Here is a 10625-nt window from a genome sequence, read left to right on the forward strand (position 1 = left end):
AGCAACCCGCGCGCGAGGTAGGATGCGAAAAGTTTTCGCTGTCATTTTTAGTGGGATTTTTTTGTGGAAATATTAGATTTTTAAAAGGAAAAAACGAAATGCCTGTGAATGCCAGTGACCACGGTGGTAGCAAAAGTGCACCGATTCTGGTGGAACTTTTTGTTCAAGATCCGGGCCACGGTCCAATTCCACGGTTTCGTGCTTTCGGCCCATCTCTTCCAAGTGTTCTTGCCAAAAGAAGATTAATTTGATTGTGTGTGTGGAGTGGCTACAAGATAAAAAATCTAAATTTCAATTGTGTGAAAAAATCGGGAAAATGTCGAGTCAGTGTTAAAACTAAACTAGAGAAGAAGCTTGAAAAGATGGCGTGGAAGCGAGCTACCTTCGAGCCGAAGCGTCCAATGGTCGTCATGGAGGAGCATGCCTTCCAACCGGCCTGTTGCCCATAGAGGAAAGACAGCATCGGTTGAGCGGATGCAACGGCTCAGCAAGCCACATTGGACACTGGATTTGGGTGAGAGCGTTCTTATTATTTCGTGTTGAGTTGTGAAGTACACAAATTTTGATCCTCATAAAATGGCGGCACGTTGAATTTAGACAACAAACTTTGAGGAGATGAGACTGCTGCAGCTGTAACTAAGCTGTTACAAAAATAATTCGGTGCCTACTGCGACCGATCGGGTTAGCTCGCTCCGTACTCAAGCTATTTTCAATTTATGGTAGTCCATCCTAATTTAGGTGAAGCATATATTTATCACTAATCAAGTTACTTTTTAGTAATGTTTGATGTCCCTAACCCTTTTTCAGTTTTGTGCAAGAATGGTTTAATTGTTATAAAAAAAGACGTAACATTTGATGCCCATAGATTTTTTTATGTTTATGGTAGAAGTTCTCAGTTAATATGGTTACATTTTTTATGTTAAACATTTATCATAACAAGTTACAAAAGGAGTTGTCACAAATTTTTAGATATTCACATCTCTTTGCAATGCTTTGTCTGCTTTGGATGAGGTCTAAGATTTAATGTTATGTTTTATTTCAGCGCTGATGATTTTTTAACTGCATTTTTGATTTACTTGTTCAATTCAATAATTTTAGCTTTACTACAATTCAACCATTTTTCAGTATTTTTATTCTTGAATTTTAAATGCTGAATCTAGTTTTATAACTTATACTTCTTTACAGTCTCTTTTCCGGTTTTCAACAACATTTATTGTACATTTATTCACAATGGTTTGAACAAGAAATTTATCAAACTTATATTTTCCATAATCCATTAATAATTTTAACTCAACAGTTTTTGGATCCATCTGGTGTCTACATTTAATGAATATTCGATAGAATTTTGTTTGATTACAGGTATATATTGTAAAATTAAATGTCAGGTCCGCTATTAGAACAAGCTGCTAAAATTGGGACTATAAACTGTCCACATAATATTGAAACTAGGTTTGGTTTCAGCCGCTGCATATTATTCTCTTTGCACTGATGTTTTTGTCAATAAAATTATTGTTTTCAATAACAAATAATTTTTAATATTATTGCATGTAATATTCTCATCCAAGTTCCTGTCCCTTTGAAAAAAAACATTGATATGATTAAATTTTATAATAAGTTATATGGGATTATTTAATATTTAGTACAAGAATTAATTGTAGAATAAGATCATTTTATTTTATTTTTTTCTTTAATTTGATCTTCGAAACATTTGTTAAGATCTGAGGACATATTTTTATATTTTATATTATTATTATATTTGTGATATTTTTTATTTAATATTTTACATCTATTATATTTATCATTATTATATTACCATTACCATTAGACCATTACTCTCTATATTTCAAATGGCGTTGAAAAACTTCTAACATCATTGTTTTTCAGGACCACTTTAAATACCATCTTGGAGTCTTTTTAATAAGATTCAGTAGTTATTTCTTGTTAAGTCTCGATTTTGGAATCAGTAATATTTTTGTTAAGAAGTTTTCCAAGACTTAATTATTCAATTGGATGATTTGCTATTTTTTAAAGCATTTCCAATAAATGACAAACCTATGTCTGTCTAGTTTTTTGATACATTATTTTTATTTTCAATTGTATAATAAAATTCCTGCTTCCAAAATTGGGACAGTTGTTTAAATTTTAGGCTTTGAAAGCTGTTTCGAAGCTTTTGTTACCTAGCCTTTACAATTCCAGCGGCTTTTGGTATATTTAATTTTACAAGCACCTTAATGTTCTTTTTTCTATAATTTGTTATTTTAATTTGTTTTATTTTCATTACAAGATAAGATATTCAATTGATTTATGTTGATTAAAAAAAAATAGATGCTTCGAAACAACTTGCAAAGCTCTTATGGCATATATTGACTCTTGTTTGTTATACATTATATATTTTCTATTTGTTTTCATTATATTATATAACCCATTTTACCATATATTTCAAACGCCAAACAACCCCAAAAAAAATACTAACCCCTCTCAAAAAAATAATCCCAGGGCCTTCATATATTTTATGGACTGGATGAGGGAGTCGTGGATCGCCTGGCCCAAGTCACATGAATGTCATTGTCTATTTAATCATACCATAACAAATGGTTGGATAGAGAATGATAAGCTTTTAAGGTCCTTAAGATATAAGTCGGTTACTAACCAAACCGTCTCAGTTGAAACATACTGTGGTCATGGCCAAGTCCTGCCAAGACGGGGGTACTAATACATACATACATACATACATAACTTTACTGAAAATGGATAAAATTTCATTCTTTTTTCTGCAAAACTGTTCTTCATTTTGTTTGCAACAATGCTACAACATTACACTGAAAATATGCCACACTTTTTATTCAAGTGCCCAAACACTTGAATTATTGAATAAAGTCACATCGTAGATCTGATTGGTTTGTGTTTCAACATCAATCCACACCACTATCAAATGCAAGTGTTTGGGCGGTTGACTTTTTGGTATTTTTTAACATGTTATTTTCATTCGGGTGGCTCAAGCTTTGCAATTGTTTTGCTCATGAATTTGTCCCACCGTCTTGAACTATTCAAAGTGATGAGCAAAACACTTGAAAATGATCTTAAGATCTACCCAAAACAGGCACTATTCAAAGTCATCGTGATTATCCACATGAATTTAATGTGTTTCACTGATTGATTTTTGCGCGACTTTCATCGAAGGCTAGAAGCGAGGCAAGAACCAATAGCACAAAAAACTCTCCCGTCTTCAACTGGCCGGCCGGCGCAGTGGTAGCGTGCACGACTAGCAAGCGAGAACCTGTAAATCGCTTGTACGTACTTTTATTTTTCAACACCATTTAAAATTCAAGTGTTTGGCTATTGAAATTATTTCATGGCCAATCACCGAAATTTCAAGTGTTTTGCGATTGATATTTGAGTGCTCTGTACAGCAGGGCCAGATCATGTGTAGAACACTTCGTTGAGCTGTGTAAGTTTTGCTCAGTGTAGGTTTGGAATTCAGACATGACAGTTTATTTACCAGAGCAATTTGAAAATATTTTTTAAGAAAAAACACTATTTTACACCTTCTCATGACGCTGGGACTCAAGTAATGGATCGATTTAAGGTGTTCTATGTCAGGAATATATTTTGGGAACTAAGAATTGATATTTTGATGAAAATTTACATCTTTGTCCAGAGTTAGACCGAGATTTTAGACGTATTTTTTGAGGTTTTAGGTGAAATTTTAGGTTTTTTAACTTCAAATCGAGATAAAATCAGTTTTCACCGACAGAATATTTTGGAAATCGATTTTTCTGACTCAGAATAGTCTCCCCAACAACCTCCAGGAGGAATTTCCGAGGTGCATGCAAGTTGCATAATATTCCCCTTCTTACCCACCGTGTGATCGCTTACCTGTGATGAGAATTGGTTTCCGACGGGATCTTGAGTTTGTCCTCGGAACTCGGAATAACAAAATGGCCGCCGGCACCAGGGATGTTTGGCCAGATGGACACCAGTTTGTGGCCACTTTTGAAGCCCGATAACAGCAGTTTGGCCATGACTTCTGCCTCCGACTGGTCCTTCAAACTAAAGCACGCAGGTTTTCGATGATGGTGTTGCTCCCGAAAAAACGTGTTCAAATGGTCGACGTTGAATAAAACGAGTGAAAATTAACCTTGTTGAAACACGAGCTGAACCGGTTAAAGGCCAGCCAATCAGCAAGCAGTATTTTCTATTAGAAAATTCTTGCAAAATTCTAAAAGAATTCTGACAGGGCTGCTAGAATTATTCTAGCAAGATTCTAACAGAACCAATTCTGTAAGAAAATCTCGTGTCTGGGTACCTGTTACGTCCACATGCTCATGAATGAGCGAGCACGGCTTCAGGCTCGCTCGCTCATTCGCAACCCTGCAGTGTGACGAGAAGTTCGTCACTTTTGCCTTATTTTTATGCAAAAAAAAAGTTGTCTTAACTTTTTTTTTCGAAGGATCAACATTGCTCCCCTTGAAACGAGCTACACTGTAACTGAAAATCGCACTTTGCTGAGTTCGTTTTCGCACTTTTTCATACGTTTTTTTCAGTTCAACTGCGATTACACTTTTTTGTGTAATCGCAGTCGAACTGAAAAAATCGTATGAAAAGTGCGAAAACGAACTCAGCAAAGTGCGATTTTCAGTTACAGTGTAGGATGTTTTCTGTCAAGAAGGGCCACGAAGTTATTTACGTGGGTTGCTATTGTGAAAGCAAACTAAAATCAAAATACGAGCGCAACCTGTCAAAGCTGTTGCGCCACAGGCTGATGTACACGCTAACGACAAACCACTAGATTTTTGTTCGGCGCAACAGATCTTTTCGCGCAACAGAAGTGTTGCGCACTTTGGTTTGGTGGTGCGCGGATAATATATGTGAAATTTTTCACTAAATTGTTAGCTTGTTTTAATTTTGAGTAAATTCAATTACTTTGTTTGTGCGTGTAATGGAAATTGAATAATTTTGGCTGAGCGTGTTTCTGACAAGGAAACGGATAGACGGTGAAAATTCGCCGGCCGCGTGCTTTTGAAGTAAAGATTTCTTTGGCCTCTTGCTAGTGAATTTCTAAGGAGAATTTCTTTAAAAAGCTGGTGAGTTTTCTGGTTATTAATTGTCGATAAAAAAATTGATCAATTTTTACTCAACCCACAGCAAAGATGGCCTCTTCCGCACCCGTTGCTACCTCCTGCGACGAGGTCTCCTCACTTCCGCCGGAAGTTTGGCTGCTGATCTTCCAGTACCTTGAGCGAGACTACCTTCGCGATATTCGGCTGACCTGTCGCCAGTGGATGCAACTCGTCGATCAAACCAAGTCGTTGCGAGCCGCTTTCTGCGTCGTTTTCCGCTCGTGCACCATGGACCGGAAGTTCAACCCCCGGAATCTGTACCCGGCCGCGTTGTATGCCGAGGTGGACAACGTAAGGCTGGTCGCAATTACGGGCACCTGGTGGTCGACGTTTGGCGCCATCTTGACCAGGCTGGACTTCCGCGGGTGCCGGATTGCGCTTCCGGAACTGTGGGCGTTGCTGAGCGGAACTCCCAACCTGGAGGAGTTGATTTTGATAGTGAATAAATACCAACTGGCGCCGGAACCGACCGATCTATCATGGAAGTTGGAAAAACTCAAGAGCCTGAGCTGCGATGCGATTTTCGACACTTTTGGGCGAATTTGTCCACGGTTGGAGGTTTTAATGCTGCCGAACTACGGAAAGACGCGAGGGTATGCAAAGTTGTGCCACCTGCTGGACTCGGTTCAGGGCACTTTGAAAACGCTGGGCTGTTACTTTACACCGGACACAGTCAAGCAAATAGCCGGTATGAGCCGCCTCAAGTTAACCTGCGTGTTGCACCGTGGAAAGGGAGGCACTGCCGTTGAGCTAAGCCGACTTCAGCCATCGATTGAGGACCTGAAAGTTTCCTTTGTCTCAACTAAGGATCTCTGTGAAATCGGCCGAAATTTGCCGAATTTGCAGCATATCCGGATCACCACATGCAAAAACAAATCATTGTTTTTGCCCTCCTTTCTGGCCAACATGCCGCAGCTGAAGGGACTTTCGATAACGGCCGGTAGCGAGCGTTCGATCAACTTTGCAGAGTTCAAAGCCCCCCTTCTGAAAGCCTTACGCCTTGAATTGTTTCGCATCGAAAGCTCCGGCTGGCGTCACTTTTTGGCCAACTGTCCGAACCTCGAAATGAACGACCTTACCGACTGCACACTGGCCAGCTGGTCGGAAGTTTTCGACCCACAACCCCAATCACTGTCCTACCTACGACTCGAAAAGGTTTGCATTTCGCAAAACACGCCCAGCACCATTTCCGGTAAGCGAACGTTCAACCTGAAAGAACTGCATCTCCTCTGCTGCGATGACATTCCGTCCGCGATTGTTCAGCAACTTCTTCCACGAGTTCGCCGGCGTGTATCCCTTTACTGCGATGGAGAACTACAGCTACGTCGTCGTTTCTATTTTGGAGCTACTTCCGCTGCTGAAGAAGCTGCACATTCAAGTTTGTGTCCCGTCGGATGTTTCAGTGCCGGCCGTCATCGGCTACCGCCGATGCCGTTTAAAACTTATGGCTACATAGGACTTGCACTTTGAACTTGAAAACAAAACTTATCTTGTTTGAAATACTGTTATCTTTGAAATAAAAAATAATACGCGAACTCAATATTTACTTTTTTACTACTTCCTTTTCACAAAGAACGACTAAACACGAAGTCCCAATTTCCATAATTTATTTTCAACTTAGCAGCACTGGTGCGCGAATTACAATGTCAATCGCACGGCGAACTACCATGGCTGCGCATAGAAAAAAAAACAGCTCGCGTCGTTACTTTCATCAAACGAGGTTGAACTGAAAAAAAAAACGATGGCATAATTTTTGTTTAAAGGCTGAAATGGATCTCGGAAGGAACGCAAATTGAATTGCTAATTGACACAATTTTATACGTTTCAATGCGATTGAAAACAATAAATACCTAAATGTCGTAAAAAATTTCATCAGGTTTATTCGGAAATGTTTTATGACTCGCTCAAATTTGACCTTGGTGCAATAATAGCACAAATATAAGTATTCCAAATTAATTTTAAAGTTAAATGACCCTTTTTATGAACAGAGTTTCAAACTTACTTTTCACTTAAAAACCAACCACCTCGGGATTCGAACTCATGACAGTAAGATAACGAATCTGATTGACTATCATCTGATTCAAACAGACAAAATTTTGTTGAAATCGGAAGAATATTTTGTAAAGTCTCCTTCAAAATTGTCTTGAAAAATAAGGAACCGATTTTTTTTCAAATAGCTTAAAAATTTCAATGGAAATTTAAGTGCAATCAACTGAGATTAATCTAAAATGCATTCCTCGGTGTTTATAATCACTTTGAGCATGTTCAGGTTTATAAAAAATAGAGAATTTTCAATGTACAGTACCGCAAAAAGATTTTTTTTTACATTTCAGGGTGGCCACTCAAGTCTTAAAATCGGGAAAGTCGGGAATTCTCCAAAATCCACGAAAAATCGGGAAAAAGTCGGGAATTTGTGATTTTTTGTTTAAAAGTCGGAAAAAGTCGGGAATATTTTAATCTAGAGTTTTTTTTTTTTTTTTTTTGAAAAGGTCATATTAGCTTTTGTGTTTCATATGTGTATACTGCCGTTCTACGCATAATTGTCCCATGTCATTTTTGGTCGATTCTGACTTTTTGTCATTTTTAGGTTTAGTTTGACGTTTACTTTTCGAAAAACACATGAAATCTAGTACTTTGTTCAGAAAATCATTCAAAACAACACCAAGTCTGTTTGTCCCATCGTTGAACTTCTACGCATAATTGTCCCACCAAGTATTTTCCCTAGCGGAATCATTAGTTTTACAAAGAATTGTGTCTTGTTTACCTTTTGTAAAGCAAGAGAATAACAAATAAGAGTGATAAACTGCTAACTGGGGCGATCAGAGACATATGGGGTGAATATGGACCCACGGGACAATTATGCGTAGAACGGCAGTATAGGTCCTTAAAAAAAAACTCTGGAGATGTTCATTCAGTCATTTCAAATATTGTTTCCAAATGTTTGATTCCCTCAAACTTTTGTGTGGTAGACTATAGATAATGTTTTGTTTTCAATTTTCGGGAAAACTTAAAAATAAAAAAAATGACTTCTGAAGTTTTACATCTTTTTCCGCTTTTGCTCAAAATTCAAAATTATTAAAAAGTTTAAAAGCCTTCACTTGATAAGAAATTTAAAAATGAACGTTTTGCAATGTATTCTCAATAGATTGTAATTTTTTTTCCTAGTTTTTAACGAGGAAGATTTAGTTGAAATTTGCGTTGGTTTGATAAAATTAATAAGAATTTGTTTGAGTTATAACAAATATGTTTAGAGAACTTTTTTTTTAGAAACATTCGTATAAAAGAAGTGGTTTAATATGAATTGCTGTCAAACTGAATTTTTCATTGAACATTAAACATTTAAATACTGGCAGAATTTAAAAAATTTTAAAGGATACTTCATAAAACATCTTTTAAGCGAATTCATAGATATTTTTAAATTCTTTGAAAGAATAATAGCTTTAATCAAGTGAAAAGATATGTAAAGATTTGACATAAATATAAACATAAGAATAAAATTTAAAATTTTGATATCTTTAACTTTTTGTCATCATCACCTTCATTGCCAGTTGATTCTAAGTTTAAAAAAAACTTGATATTTTGTTATTTTAAAAATAAAAATTGAAATTATAGGTATTTGTTACGCTTACGGCTATTTTTCAAAATGTGATGATTTATGTTTTTACTCAAATCATTGCTTTTATTTTTGAAGAAAGTTGAAGGTTTTAAAAATGTATTATTTGAATTTTAGTTTTTTACTAAAACTTTTTTTTTACTTAAACTGTTTGTTTTTTAAGGAAATTTTGTTCAATGGTTTTTATTGACTTTTTATAAAGAGTTTATGAAATGAAATCAATCTTCAGACAAGAAATACCTATTTTTGTAGGTTCTGGAAAAGTCGGGAATTTGAAATGGGATTTGAGTGGTCACCCTGTATAATATTTTGAAGTTGGCCACAGCTTTCAACGAGTTCTACCATCTGTTCGACTTCCACGAACCTGTGAGCCGATTTTTGGAAAGACTTCGAACCGAACTCCGAGATCGTTCTCGTTCATCTCGTCCTGCTGAAAACCCGCAACAACGTGCATCAAGAACAAGAAGATCTAGCCGTTAAATCATGTTTTGTTTAAATTTATGTTTTGATAACTTGACTATATTTATGTTTGTAAAGTTCTTATTAGTTTTAAGCAACCAAACTTCATTGAGACCACCGGGTCAGATGATTTCAAATAAACAAACTAAAAAAGTTATGGCAAATGAGCAATTCTCTACGAAATCGGTCTTTTTTTTTATTAGAATTTTTGTATTTTTTAATCCGGCTGAAACTTATTGCATCATTAGTTTGTCCAAAAAAAATCCATACCAGTTTTCGGATAAGTTCAGTGCTTCTTGGGACGCGCAGTCCTGTTTTTTCGCGATAATTTCGTCTCTTTTGTGTGGCTGTTTGTGTGCATGGGGTGATTGGTCAGTATAATTGAATAATGCCGTCATAAGTTCAGTGCTTCTGGGGACGCGCAGTCCTGTTTTTTCGCGATAATTTTCGTCTCTCTTGTGTGGCTGTTTGTGCGTGATGTTCCGTCAGTGCAAACGGATGGTTGTGTTTGTGTGCAAAGTGCCCTTTCTTCATCATCGCTGGTTGGAAGGCAATTTGACGGTTGAGTTCGTTAGTTTTACCGCGTAACAAAATTATTTTGATTCATCAAGAACGTCGTGTGGTGCGCGAGTCTTTTTTGTGTTAAAAAGACCTTCCCATAGCTCCGTAGCTCGGAGGGCACGACGTCGGTTGTTTATGTGTTAAGCCCTCTCCATAGCATCGTAGCTCGAGAGGCAACGATAATCAATACCTCATCGGGTTAACAGAAAGAAGATCGGAAGGCATTTGATGGTTGAGTTCGTAGCGTCGTTTCCGTAACAAATTTATGAATTAAATGGTTATATAATTAAGAATCAGACTACGCTATCATTGCAGCATTGCGTTTAACACCTCATTCTTTAAATAAACATTATTTGGCTTTATCTTTCCACAGCCGGCTGTCTAAGACTAGACCATTTCATTTAAAATTTAACAACCGATAAACGGGAAATGTCTCATCCGCAGCATCCGATTGTTTGCCTTGAGAATAATATATAACATCTTTCAACAAACACTATGATTTTGGGTCGCATCATCATCTTCTATGATGAATCCTGACCAAACACCCTATCCTACTAACAAGTTTTCAGGTTCCTGGCGCTCGTGGGGTGTAAGCACAGAGTAAATCAGCTGCCCTAGTAGCAACCTGCGCTAACTAACATTCCCGTCCCTTAAAATCGAGGTCTACAAACTGACATGGCGGGCGCCGTTGGTGGCCAATGACTGTTACCTATTCGCAACTGATCTAGTTTTAGCAATCATGGTGTTTTATCTTTTCAGCGCATTCATACATGCTGTTGATAAGGGAAACACCACTAGATCGTCGAAGCCTATAATCAGTATTGCTGAAAGGATATTACGGTTCTGTTCAGCAACGGAGGGGCAACCATGGG

At 37.1% G+C, this 10625-nt stretch overlaps 1 protein-coding gene across 1 annotated transcript; it reads left to right on the plus strand.

Moving 5' to 3' along the window:
* Positions 1-4980: 4980 nt before the first annotated feature.
* Positions 4981-6590, plus strand: LOC6051500. Its single transcript, XM_001867902.2, has 2 exons — positions 4981-5084; positions 5146-6590. Exon 2 carries the CDS (start codon positions 5151-5153, stop codon positions 6588-6590), a length of 1440 nt encoding a protein of 479 aa, XP_001867937.2. The 5' UTR covers positions 4981-5084; positions 5146-5150.
* Positions 6591-10625: the final 4035 nt, after the last annotated feature.

This window comes from Culex quinquefasciatus, chromosome 1 (assembly GCF_015732765.1).
Source record: "Culex quinquefasciatus strain JHB chromosome 1, VPISU_Cqui_1.0_pri_paternal, whole genome shotgun sequence".
Taxonomy (NCBI): domain Eukaryota; kingdom Metazoa; phylum Arthropoda; class Insecta; order Diptera; family Culicidae; genus Culex; species Culex quinquefasciatus.